Here is a 14431-nt window from a genome sequence, read left to right as displayed (position 1 = left end):
AGAGAAAGAGCGAATGAAAGAGTGACGGGGTGTGGAGGGATGGTGGGGGGGGAGGGCAGGCAGCTGGAGGGATTGGAATCATTGACAGAAAGATCTAAATGGGGTGAAGTCAAGAGGAGAATGGAAGCCATACCATATCTACTGAGGCTCTTGGTGAAGGTGGAGGAGTTGGAGATGTTGTAGGCAGAGTTCTGCTTTGGCACCAGGGCGATCACTGAGCCATCTGTCACCTGCACACCAAAACACACACCAAAATATTCACTGCATGAATCCAACCGAGCTGTCTAATCTCTCTCCTGCCTCTTTTGTGTGCATGTCGGTGCTCTCATACCTGATAGTGAGCCAGTGTGTTGAGCCTTTTCCAGTCATTGTCGATCTTAGTTGTGACATCTTCATCTTGCAGAATGATTCTGGCCATCCGACCTTGACGCCATTCTACAGAGAGGGGACAGACGTTCAGAGCAAAGAACACAGGTACTCTGTGAAGACTGTGTGTGTTTCATTTTGTATTGCAGTGTGGTCAGATATCATTTCAGTTGTTTCTAAATCCCACTCATGTTCCCTCTTTTTCGTGAATTCAGTGGCATTATCTTTCAATACATGTAGAAAAATACACCTTCGCACAGTTACTGCACAAGCAACTATCAAAATGTGAACTGTGTACAACTTGTGTTTGTATTGACTTGTGTTTTCGCTATGTGCATTACATCTCTTTATGCTGTCTATGGGTTGTCAGTGTGTTTTACTTTTTTAAGAAAATAAATTGCATGAAATTGCTTAAAGAGGAGGTCTACAGGTATCAGATACATACATTTCATTATTTTAAAAAACCTTGTTTAACCAAATTTGAGACAGATCTTTGGACTAATCATATTTTTCTTATAAGGATTGCAGCTAAGTATAAAGGTAAGTAGTAGGCCTACATGTGGTCCCCTTTAGAGGCAGATTTTATGTAGGAATATAGTTCTGAATCTACATTTTGACAAGAAGTATGAAGTAAAAAGACAGTATTAGGTTCTGTGGTGGGTTTAAAGACTTAAAACATCAGAAATGTGAACGTTCACTCAGAATAGCTTGACTCCTTTTGACAAAAATAAAGTAAAAGATGGATCAACAGTTTTAGATCAAATGTTTGTGACAATTATGACCTCACACAAATCTAAGATAATTTCATTACTACCGAAGCTTAATACTTATAAGACTTTTAAGGGCTTGCAGATTTCCTGTTAAAGCCGCACAAATGAGATTTTTAAATTAATGATAGATCAAATGTAGGATGATCGTGTGTATGAGGTGAAAAGTGTCACTCACAGTGACAAACACACAAATAATTTTAACCCTACTCTGCAGTTCCCCTCAGCTCTACAGAGAATTTGGCATCTTTCAGCTCACTGTTGTGGTTTTACTGTTTTACTTTACTGTTTTAGATTTCTCTCATCACATTGGTGAACCCCATTTCCAGTGCTGTTTCAAGCAATAAAAAAAAAGTGTTGATAAACCCACTGCACGCAAACTGCCCAGCACTAAAATGGAGACAGGCAAAGTTAGCTACTAGATAGTTAACGTAGAGAATTCGCATCTCAACACCTAAAAAAATCCCCTGGGATTTACCAGAGACCAAACCAGCTAAAAGGAGAGTGACTACTGGAAGTATATTCACCAAGTTGATACAAACACGACTCCAAATTAATGTTTATATCGCACCATGTCTGCAGGATATGTAAATGAGCAAAGGGTGATAATAATAATTAATGCCGGTTTATTTAAACTTTTAATTAAGAGACTATCTATATTGCACCTTCAGCTGTTTGCCCTTTGCCAAATACATTAAATAATTCTGTCTTCTAGAACAAAACATTATCAAAAAATAACTAATAAATTGACCCTGCAGTACAAGACAGAGTCACGTTCACTTCAATAGGTAATTTCCTTTTAACAAAACATAAATAAACAGAAGATTGGGAGTAGCAGCAGTAGTGTGCAGCTGAACTAAGTATTCAAGACAAATTTACTGTATGTAGCTGTTCATATAAGTCCGCCTCTGGACCACCATCCTAACCATTTCGATGTGACTAGTTGAATATGAGGAGCATGCATGTACAGAAGTGTGTGTCTTACCCAGGTCCATATCAGAAGCCTTGGGCCTCTGTGAGTAGGGGCTGCCCTTGTACACAGCATCGAGCAGCTTCTCTTTGACCTGAGTGATGGTGTCACAGTTCAGACACTTGACCGTCACCTCCTGGGCATTCTCATTCTCTGGGTTTACACAGTGCAACGTCTGGTGAGCAAACAGGTGGAGACAGAGGGTAACGGAAACAGACAAAGAAAATTAAGGCTTAAGCAGAGACACTGTGAGAACATTCTAGACTGATTGTTTAGATGCATTTGAATGTACATGACAGCATTTTCACACCAAGTTTGTATTGCAGCAGCTATTTTAAAACCTGGACATTTTCCTAGTCTGTTCATTTTGTTTGGGGCTATAATAACTCAGCATTCGCACATGGGTGCACACCAAAACAACTGAAGCAGACCCCGCCGACGAGTAGGTTTGTCTGTTACATTCCAATCCAAACCTGAAGTGCTTTGTTTGGAGGGAGACTGTGATTAACGCTGGGTTGTAGCTTGGCCGGTTTGCCAGATCACGTTCTCCCTCCAAACACAACTGATGCTGAAGTGCCATGTTTACTCTGGAGGAAATCCTGCCCCACAGCAGACTTCTGACCAATTAAGCAAACGGTGGCGGCCACATTTCAGCTGCCGATTAGTTAAGAGCTCACTTTAAAATTGTCACTGTCAAATGTGACTGAAGCTAAACAGCTCATCAAGTGATTCAGACCACAGCAGACAAGCCTCAAGACACAATAAGTTTACTGACCAGTGTTTTGTAGTCAATCTGTTGCCTGATGAGCTTGTCCTCACTGAGGGAGTAGCGGGCTTCTCCTGTGATGGCGTCGATGGGTCCCTTCTCCATCTGCTGCTTGATGGCACAGTAAAGCATGAACAGAGGCTCCCCGGCACACTCCTGGTGAGGAAGCAGACAGAAAGAGAGGAGTTGCCAGCAGTTCAACTGAAGAGTGAATATCTTTTTCTGAGATTCTTTCATCTGAATAATTGCTCAAGGCCTTGTTTGAGGGAGCAGTGTCCAGTAATTCAGGACAAAAAGCAAAGATTAGAGAGGATCCTGAAATAACAGCAATTTTACAGTGGCGTGCAGTGATTTTTTTCTTCCTCTTTCTCATCCCATGAATCATCGCACAGCCCCTGAGAGGGGTTAAAACACTTAATAACACAGTGATTCAACTCAAAACCAGTTCATGAAAGCATTAATATCTGCTATTCTGACAGCTCTGGGGGAAATCTGAGGCCGTTGCAAATTAGTGTCAGGGACGCAAGAGTTTTAGATTTAGCGTTTACTGAGACTACAGATGTAAATACTGTAAGCTTAGTCTTGGTTCATCTGATTTGCACAGAGTGTCATTAAATAAGGTCTAATTACCGGCTGTTTTGACATGTGTCGAGCATGTCTGGGAAGTAATGAAGAGTGGAGAAGAAATATGTTTTCTGCAGCTTAACTCAGAATACTGGTTGAAGAGAAAACTTTTTTGCAAGTGTGCATGTAGAGCTGTATCACTGACTGAATGACTTTAAGCAGCTTATTTCTGTAAACAGATACAAAACAACACAAAGTATCACCAGCTGCTTTAGTCACAATGCACGTTACTGCAGCTGTGAAATATTTAAAGTCAGGAAAATAAACAGGAGGCTACTCAGAGAAAACTGTGTGGAAAATAACATGCTGTTGGACTGCTGATTGTTATGCTGAGCTCATCATCACACATGTGACATGTTTCCTCCTCACTGACTGTTATGACTTGGTTATAGTCGCCCACTGTGCTTATGTGACAATGAAACGGTGCTGCAGGTATCAACACCTCTTTTTCCAAGACTACATTTCAGGCGCAACTCTCTCTGCTGCAGCTTTTTGTATTCATTTTCATTTCCTTCTCCCATATTGTGTGCCTCTACAGGAATGCCTTAAAATACATGTTGCATAAGATTCTACTTTCTTTCTTGGCATGTAAAAAAAAAAAAAACACACACATAGGGCGGTTGTTATATAATGTGGAGTTTAGGTCCATAAGTAAGCAGGTTTCTATTCCAATCAAACACAGCACCACCTGCAAAAGAAGACTGATGCGTAAATGCAGTGATTAGTTTGATTATTTAAGTGTACACAATATTTAGACTTTTTTTCACCACAGTGCCTTACTGTCATACAGCAATTTCCAAAAGGTAATTGAGGCCATTCTATTGCTTTCTTCAGAGCCAGACTCCATTAAGAAAAATAGCAATTTAATGTTGTTGAAGACAAGAGCTGCTGGACCACCACTGCCCTGATCAGTTAGTTTGATGTGTTGTTGTGTGAATTTCAGCATTTAAAGGATTAGTGCCAATTCACCAACGTCACACAATAACACAACCCCTTGTAACCGATGGAGGCGGCAGTAGACCAGCAGCTCCCATATTCAGCGAAAAAAAATTACTGTTTTTCTCAAAGGAGTCTGGTGGATTTAGTGAGAGAATAGATGGGAATCTATTCCCTGTTGCAACAGGCTGTCTAATGGGAAGGCAAAGCAGTGAAAATATTTTCAATATAGCTGTACACTTAAACTGATATTCATTTTTTTTAGGTGTCTAGAATACATTGTGCTGCTATTCTCAGTACACAGCAGTACAGCAGCTAAACCTCTGTGTCTGCTCCTGCCTGCTTCTCTAAACTGGAGACACGCCAACTGTTGTCTACTGTAAGTAATACACTGACTATGGATACGTACCTTACAACCCCATTTAAAAAAAAATCAAACTATCCCTTTAAATTTTATATAGTAGAAAAGTTAAACCAATCTTTTCAGTTCCCTCCCATGGCCTACGTTTCAGAATTTATGCGACCAGACACAGATGTTATAAATATGTTTCCCACTCTCCCCTCCATCAAAGACACTTGCCAATCAATAGTGTCATAAGTCATCACTCGGGCCCAAGGAAAAACACTCCCGACTGAAGTAGCAGCGGTTTAGAGGGGAGAGAGAGGACATCATCACGGCCAATACTCATCCTGACGAGAGCTTAATGATCGACCGTGCAGTGCTCAGGGAGATACTTCAGACTGTGTGCGTGTCTGTGTTGGAGATGCATGAGGTCCAGATGAGAACAGGGGAACGTACTTATTTATCTGCCTCACCTTCAAGCACACTCTACAACTCACTTTTTCTTTCTAACACACACCCTTTCCTCCTTTTTACCTCTTTCTTCATACATTCACACCACTAGCAGAACCATCAGCTTTCCAAATGCTCTATGAGGAAGAAATGCACTTAATGTGTTTGTTAGACCTCAAGGACACACACAGCGTGTTGGTCAGAAACACTGAGTGCAAACAGCTTTTGTTTATTAACAAAAAAACACTTAAGGTTAGGAAAATATTCCTCTAGTCTAACTTTTATCCAACCTTGCAGTTCCCCTCAGCTCTGTGACATTTTGGCCCAATTCCGTTTCTTATTTTTATCGAGCGCTTCCATTCCCAACAGAACAGAGTTATAAGGGGTAGTGGTTGAAATCTTCCCCTATGAAATGTGACAACCCTTCAAGACCCTGATACATCATCAGTACCCCCATTGTCACTGATGGTGTCTACATAAACATACCTGACTATGGCGATAATTTTATTATCACAATGACATTTGTCATTTATCTGACGGAGATGGAAAAGCATGGAAACTCACAATTTGATCACAACTTAAATTTCAAGTGACCAATTGATAAAACAGATGATCACATAATCACCACTGGTGGTGGTCTGTAGACTAACATTAGCGTGATCCTACCCTGCCAGTCTGAACTTAATTAGAGGAATGGTAACAAGAGCTTTTACTTAGACTTAAGTAAAATTTGGCCGTCATATGGCATCAAAGGGAGTGAATACAATGTGGAAACATGTCAGAATACTTGATTGTCATGCACAAATCAGCAATAACAATGTAACATTAGCTTGCTACTTAGTTAACTGGAGATACATTAGCATACTAATAACATTTTTTGTTATGCTTATTGGCAGATAGCTCCCATCTTCTCTTTTGCCAGTATGAGCTGGTGAGCTCCGGAGAAGCTATAGAGTCCTTCAACTAAAAATGTTTTTAAGAAGTTCTTCATCTCAAGTGCCATCAATATCCTGAACTCAACAATGTAACTGATGAGTTTTAAACCACAGACCATGAGCTGATTTAATGTGTTTAAATGTTTTGTAATGACTTTATACACTTAAGTCTTTATTAACAAAGAAAATATATTTGTGGGTTTCTTTCGCTGCCATCTTGCTGATGATTTCTCATAACACTCAGTCTGGAGTGAGCCTCTGAAAAACCTTACTCTAAAGGGCCATGTAGCCCCAACACTTCAACCCAACCCCTCTATCCCAACAAGAATCGAGACACCCTAACCAAATGCTGTAAAAAAAAAAAACAACTGTGTGAAATCGCTCTCTTCTAGTTGGCAGACAGACTAAGTTAGCAAGTAGCTGGGGAACACAGTGGGAGACATAGCAACTAAAGAGACAGATATTTCCCCAAGGAGTTGGATTATATAAGCAACGGCTTGCTAAGAAGTTCACTGTATCAACTTAAAAGGTGATGTTAGTATTGTGGAGTGTATTTGTGTCTGTGGCATTTAAGTAGGCAAAAACACAGCAAAAAAACAAACAAACAAAAAACAGTAATTACAGATTTAAATAAAACAATAAAAGAAGAAAAACCTGGAGACAGAGGATTGCTCTTTTTTTACAATCCAATCTTTTTAACATCCAAAAATCTCTCGCGTTATCACTGTTCGTGCCACAAATTTGTGACAGTTGCAATCTATGATGAAAATATTTGGTATGTTTCAATCTCAATTTCTAGGATCAAACTAAAGATAAAATGTTGTCACTGTCTACATTATCTTTATTGCTTATATGGCCTGTACCACAAATTGCTTCTTTGGGGACATAAAAGTTTTCGAAGTCTTATTCTAACTTCGCCTTTTTTCTCTTTTTTCTCTTTTATCTGTCCACTCTGTTTATCCCTCCCCACCCATCCTTCATCTCTCCCACTTATCTCACCATCTGAGCTGCACTGAGCAACCACATGTCCGACTACTTACAAACTAATGTTCCCAATGTTCTGGACAAAATGACAAAAACAACATCTGACAAAACTTGCGCTAAAAAAAAATCACACAGCTAAAGTGATGTTTTCTTACTTTTGTATTACACAATTTTTCTGTCATTCCTTTTCATTTGCCCCTCATGACCCTGTTCAACCAAAAACCTTTTTGTGACCAGCATCTCTTCTTTAGTTTCACCCTTTTTCTATCATCACTTGAAACCTTCCCTCTCCTCCTCCTTCCTCTCCCCTCCTTTTACATCCCTTACAATACCCTGCCTTTCCCCCTTTATCTCCTACCTCCTTCTTCTTCATCTGCTTCCTGCCTCTCCTCCCCTTTCCTTCTCCTCTTCTCAGTTCCTAATTGTCATGTCCCCCTCTATCTTTCCTCCCTCCCCCATCAGCCTCCAACACCCACCTCTCATCCCTTCCTCTCCTCCTTCCCGCCTCTCCCGCTAACCATTCCCATCTCTATACCCCTCCCCGTCCACCGGCGTATGCTTAAAAAGCTCGTTAGCATCTGGGCCAATTAGGTGGGCAGCTGCTAACGAGACAGAGCGAGCATACATCACGCTGTTGTGCTTTCACTTCGGCTTTTGCCTTCCTCGCTTGGCCGCTGCATGCTTGTCTATGAAATTTGCTTTTACTCCATACAGTGGCTTCATTAGGGCTGCTTAAGTGTATGCAGACATTTACATTTCAGGGATATAATGATGTGTGTTGCTGTACAGGGGGAGGAATAGCCTCAGATTTTTACATCGCTATCAATCAGTGAAAATCAGCGCACAATGCACAGGGACATTTACTATTTTATAATTAGAGAAATAGAAATGTTAACAGGTTTTAGGTAATGGCTCGGGTGTATTTGAACACAAAATAAACACATACACTATAATGATGCCATGTGTACAATACAGTCATCAAAATGAGAGTACTACAGACAATTTAATGCCACCTTCTACACAGATTCCCCCTAAACGTACTCAACTCCCTACATTTTTGTGACTGTAATATCATACTGCTCTCATCATGTGATAAGGATTATAATGGCATATAATGACAACCTCACAATTTATAGTTAAAGGTTTGAGAGGAGAAGGGAAGCACTGAGAAGGGAGAAAGAAACGCCAAAAAATATTTTCTGACTGGACTCGCTTTCTTAAAGCGACAGACAGGATGAGGGGACGGGGGGATGACGGGGATGTGGGGAAAAGAGGGGGCGTGTGAGGACGGCGTGTGAGGACAGCATGAGCGACATCGCACCCCCTGGTGAGGCAAATGACCTTAAGGCAGAGAGGAGACTGACAGCAGAATAATGACAACAGAAACTACAGAGATGAAAGAGAGATCAGAGGAAGAGGAGATGTGAGCTAAAAGAACGACACAAAGATCAGTGAGGAGGACGTGTCGGCTACAGGAGTGAAATTATGAGAGCGGAGAGGATCTGTGGACTGGAAAAAAAAAAAGGACATTAAAACAGCAGACAAGAGAAGAAACGCATGCTGCTGGGAGGCTTTGATGGTCTACTGTTTGTATACTGCACTGGTAAAGCAAGAAAATATGCAGCTGAAAAACCCTTTTAATAACCACAGTGAGATAAATGCACCAAGCAAATAATATAAGCCAGATGCATTTAATAAAAGCCTCTAACACACAGGCAGTATACACACATTTAAAACCACTGTACTATATAAATCCACTCAAGATGATGACTGTTGTTTTAAAGATAAAGCAACAGAACAAATACAGATGTTATGCACTGTTGCTGGGCTTACCTTGAGGAACTTATACAAGAGGAATGTAAACCAGTTGGTCAGCATCTTCTCTGCGACAGACTCCGTCCTGACACACAGACGAAAAAGGGACATTAACAGTAGAAAAGCTTTAACCATGTTAGCGAGTGACATGATTATGAAAACAAGTAGGAAGCTTTTTGGAAAGATACATAATTTTGTGCTAATTACAGGGAAATAGGTGTGGTCAATTTCCAGAGGAAGCTCATTAAAAGAACTGTTCCATTTAAACTGGTGGTTACGAGCCTACAGCTTGTGACTCGTTAAATCATAGTGGTGACCACAGTGTGAACGTGAGATATGGGTGGTGTCACTGAAAGGACTTTCAAGAGGAAAAAGTAGGAAGGTTTTTCTTTTCTTTTTTTTTTTTTTTTTTTTTTTACAAAACAGGCAAAAAGTAGAAAAAAGTTTCTTAATAATATACATGTTTTTTTCTTCTCCTTAAGTCACTTTGTGAGCCTTAAGATTTATCTTTAAACTCCAGGTTTAAACTCAAGTAAATACTCAGTCTTTTTTTTTTTTTTTCATTACACTGGATCGTTCATGTTCAGCTGACTTGCTGTACACTTCTGATTTTCATATTCATTGTGGTTCCTATTATTATCAGAGCAATTTCATAGTATAAAATTGTATATAAATTGTACATGGTACCTCCCAAGACTCTGTATGGTCCCAGAAAAAAAAAACCTTTCTAACAAATGACGTTAAAAAAAGCGAAGCATATCACTGCAAACACACTTTGATGGAAGCTACAAGAAAAATAGCAAAAAAAAAGAAAAAAACAACAAAAAAGGTTATAAAAGGTCTGAAAAACTTTGTGAAAATTCCTGAGATTTTGTTTGTGGGCTCATGAAATTCGAAAATCAAAAACTGTCTTTTTAATTATTGTTTTATTCGATAAACAAAGCATTTTGTTGTTTGATTAACAAACGATCCTGCTTGGTTTAGCAATAGTTTAGCTAAAATAAAATATATATATTGACATAATGTCACTTTTTTTTGCTGTCTTTTGTTCTGAGTCCATCAAAGTCTGTTCATTTTTTGGGAGCTCCACTCTCCTTCACGCCATTTGGTAGACAACTTTTTGTGGGATCATAGAGAGCCTAAGGAGGTGATAGCTATATAAATTTTTTATTGGTTTTGGGTGAACCTTCTCTTTAATTTAACACATATAAAAGACTATTAGTCTCCACAATATGTTTTTTCCTCAAACCACAACGAAAACAAACAAAAAAGCATAAAAAAAAACAATGCACTACATGTATTCTGGGAAGTCTTTTGTTATGCTAAGCCTCTTTACTTGGAAACTTAATGTGATGGTTTCGTGAACTCTCTGCAGTACGTCCCAGTCAAAGGACTTCAAATTAGAACAACTCATGTTTATGAGTTCTGAAATGGTTCTGAATACAAATCAACTAATGTTTAATTAAACATCCACTTAAATAAATCTACATTACAAGAATATTTCAACCGCCAAATGATTATTTGTATATCAATTAGTCATGCTGTGTGACTTTGAATTTGTTAAGAAAACTCTGTGTTTCTTACATACCTCCATGGTGATCGAAAAAAATCCAAAAACTGAGAAAATTCTTGCTGAACTGAAATAAAAGGGGGTCTGGGTTCTTAAAAACAGCAAAACTATATCAAAATGTCTATTTACAAACTTTCACACAACTAGTACAGTAAAATCCAAGTCTCATTTATCCAGTTGTATCCTTAGTACTTCCTACACACATGCATTTCTGCTAAGTATTCACTATTTTAAACACTTGTCAGTGTGTGAGACTGTTTATGTGAAAGTGTTATAAATAGTAAGGTTTTAGCAGATATGCAAGTGTTTGGGAGGTACTGAAGATACAACTGGATGAATGAGACTTAATGAGACGATTTTACTGCACAAGTTGTGTGAGAGTTTGTAGTCAGATGCTTTGATATAGTTTTCCTTTGTTAAACATGGTACCATTTTACTTCAATTCATCAAAAATGTTCTGTTTTTGGATTCATTGCCATAGTAGCATGTAAGCCTAGTCTGTGTTTGTTTCTTCCTCACCTCCTAAGCAGCAGCTTGGGATGGTTTTTGCTCTCTAGGTTTCTGTCTATCAGGTCTGACAGCAGCTGTTTCAGGACCCCGGTGGCGTACTCCATCTCCCCCTGCAGGGCTGTCATGATCAGAGATGCCACGTTGCCTCGGTCCCGCATTGAAAATGACCTGCAAATACATTGAAATGCTATTATAAACATTCTATATTAATGTTTCACTAAAGCTTTTTGCAGCTCTTGTTGAGTCACGTCTGAAGCTGCTCCACACAATACATGTGATCCATTAACCAAATAACAGCTCATTTAAATATTAATGTGCATTTAATCTTAATCAAATGGTGTCTGACTCAGTTTTGCCATAAACCATTTGGCTAAGTGCTTCAGGGTAATTTTAGAGCTGCTAAAATGTTTTTACTCTGTTTATCAATTTGCCTCTTCTGTCCTAATCAAAGAGCACAACACAGCCTTTCATGTCATATTTGTAAAATTAAACAGGCGATAAAAGCACATTTTCCAAAGCCACCCCCCCGCCCCCAGAACAATTTTTTTATTAGTCAGTTTTTCCAAATGTACAACAATGTTTGTTCCCGAGGAAAAAAAAACAAAACACTTTAATTTCATCAAAATGAAGCATCAAGCATACAGTGCTGCATTTACACTATTCTATTCCCATGGCTGGAAATATCATCTGGGTAAAGCTTTAATTTTGCTTTAATATATTCATTTTTCAAAACTGGTAGACACCGTTTAAATAGTAGAAATCCCTCTTGGAAAAAACTGATTTACTGACAACTAAACTAATTTTCTTAAAACAAACAACAAAATGTATATCTTAAAATATAAATAAATAAAGAGACACCTCTGAGCCTCCAGGGTCCGTATGAACGTCAACAGAAAGTGCTTCTTCGTCAGCAGCTGGCCAAACAGTGTCAGTGCTTTCTCAACATTCGCCTGGACCTGCAGGAAGACACAGAGACAGACAAGTCACAACAGAGAAAATGACAGTGTGTAGAGCAATTTTCTGTATACAAACATCTCTGTTCTTTATTGAGGAGCATGATTTTTTGTATTGATAGAAAAAACTGCCTTTTACAATCCTCAGTCTTCCCAGAGAACTCACCCTAAATCTGAGTTTTAGACATTAAGGCCTAGGTAAAAGCAGGATTTTGTGACATCACAAGTGGTTTGGAAGCAAGCTGTAGTTCAGTATGCAACTTGCACTCCAGCAAGAGTCTCCAGGCTACACTGAGAATGGAGTTTTGTTGTTTCAGTACGAGACATCTTGTGTCCAGAAGTTAAACTTTTGAAGTTAAAAATACTTATATATTCACACATTGTACAATAGATTATTAAATGTATTTAATGGAAGAGCCATATCAGACATAACTCATTACTCAAATGTGTTCATTAATAAGTGTCAATTTTGTTAACAAAAACTGTGACAAAAAATGGCAACAACTTTTTTTTTCTTGACTAAGATGAGACATTGACAAGCTAAAAAAAGATCTTGGCGAAATGCATGTTTGGTGGTGGACTAACAGACCTTCAAAATGCATGACATTTTTTCCCTAAAATTATGTGCCTAGTCTATCTGTCAAAATGAAAGCAATGTCATTGGTTGAAATAGTTCAAGATGTGTACAGATTCCTAAAATTACAGCCATACATATGATGATGTCCCAAAGTTAATGACAACAACATTATGTCTTCAACGCAAAAAGGGTGTGGTCAGAAAAAAGGAAGAGATCTATGGACACCCTTCCTTTATAATTCAGCAGAAAAGGCCACTTTCACTGAAAAACAACCATGGGGTCGATTGTGTGAGCATCTTATTGCGACCCACATGAGTAGGAGCAGAAGAGGAAGTGACGTGAAGTGGCATAAAAGGCGACAAAGTCCACGTAATATTGTTCAAATATTGAAGAAGCACGTATAGGGTGGTCAGGAGGGGTGGTCAGTGGGTCAAAAAACACAGGACCTTTACCCAGAAGACCAGCATTCACGTCCCAAAGTCAACATTGACTTCTTTAAATAAAAGCGTACCCTAGTATGCTAGTATGTGTAGCATGCCATGCAAGTGATATATGCGATGTGTTGTGTGTGACTTACTACTCACTACATAGCCCACTATATAGTCACTTCACATTTTGTAGTGCTGTCCAAATGTAAAGTGGGAATTACTATATCCTACATAGTGGACTTGAAGTATCACACAATGCAGTGTAAAAGGTAGTGTACAAGCGATGGTCACTAAGTACGCAATATATTCCATAATGTATTGTGCAGAAGGAATGGATGGACTGTTTGGGATGCACAAAAAAAAAAGATCAAAAAAAGATCATGAGGAAAGAGAGCAGCCCGACCACAACTTTTTGTATGTTTAAACCTATGATGACATGTTGGATTTTGTTTTACCAGTTTCTCTGCCATGTAATAAATTGTCAAATGTGTAGTCAGCCATTGCTATTTGTCTAGTGCTCAACATTATGTACAGAGGAGGGCTAACACAAGCTAACGTTAGCAAGCTGGGTTGCCACTTGACATGATTTGTGCCGTAATGGCCAACGTTGATACAGCATGTTTTAATTATTGGACAGCAATGACGTAATTAATAGTGCAGAGAAAATAACCCAAGCAGTGTCTGAAAGTGTTTTTAATGTTGCAAATGAGCTCACTATATAGTCCTATACGCAGAATTTCCTTTATAGAGGGTAGAAAGTAGTGAAGGAGTGAATGATTTCAAACACAGCCATTGTCTTTCAGTTTGAATAGTCATGGACTCCTATGAGAAACTTTTGTGTGCAAAATCAAATAACACAAGATAAAATAAAGAGATAATATGTCACTAAGTGAAGAGAGGTTCTTAACAAATCTGCGAGCAGACTTTTGTTTTTTTCAGCATATGATGAGCTGAGATTGGCTTGTAAACATTGAGGCGATTGGCTACTCTCTCTCCCGCTGCACTGCTGTGTGCTGCTTTCTGAGTGTTTCTCCGTCGTCGCTCTCCAAATGATTTTAGCAGACAATCTGACATAATTGTCTTCTTGACACCAGGGGGTGGATGGGTCATAGCATCCTCCAGCTGAATATCGATAAGACGAGAGTTTTAATCATCAGTCCTGACTGAGTTGCATGCACACTTCAGCAGTCAAGGCTCCCTGTGTACTCCAACTTGTCTTTGTTTATGACTTTAGGCTTTGGACTCTTGCACTCATGTATGAACTGATCACTCAGGTCTGTAAGAAAATTCTGGCTTCTCTCTGGCTTCTCCAGTCACTTTCACCACTTTGCTGAATCAGTAATATTACTTGAAAGCCCTTAACTGAATCTTTTAATAACGCTTCAATGGCCATCAATGGCTGTCACAGGGAACTCTAGACATTTTTAGAAAGTTCCT

General features: G+C 39.0%; 1 protein-coding gene across 1 annotated transcript in view; it reads right to left on the bottom strand.

The window, feature by feature from the left end:
- LOC125891449 (plexin-A1-like) overlaps positions 1-14431 on the bottom strand; it is a 365915-nt gene that overhangs the window by 23645 nt on the left and 327839 nt on the right. Inside the window, exons 23-29 of the mRNA XM_049580754.1 lie at positions 11895-11992; positions 11046-11204; positions 8975-9041; positions 2879-3025; positions 2119-2278; positions 332-435; positions 134-230 (exon numbers count right to left, since the gene is read on the bottom strand). Coding sequence (XP_049436711.1) covers positions 134-230; positions 332-435; positions 2119-2278; positions 2879-3025; positions 8975-9041; positions 11046-11204; positions 11895-11992 — 832 coding nt within the window. The remainder of the gene's footprint in view (positions 1-133; positions 231-331; positions 436-2118; positions 2279-2878; positions 3026-8974; positions 9042-11045; positions 11205-11894; positions 11993-14431) is intronic.

This window comes from Epinephelus fuscoguttatus, linkage group LG7 (assembly GCF_011397635.1).
Source record: "Epinephelus fuscoguttatus linkage group LG7, E.fuscoguttatus.final_Chr_v1".
NCBI lineage: Eukaryota > Metazoa > Chordata > Actinopteri > Perciformes > Serranidae > Epinephelus > Epinephelus fuscoguttatus.
The sequence above is the reverse complement of the archived record's forward strand: the minus strand, read 5'-3'. Positions and strand labels throughout refer to the sequence as shown.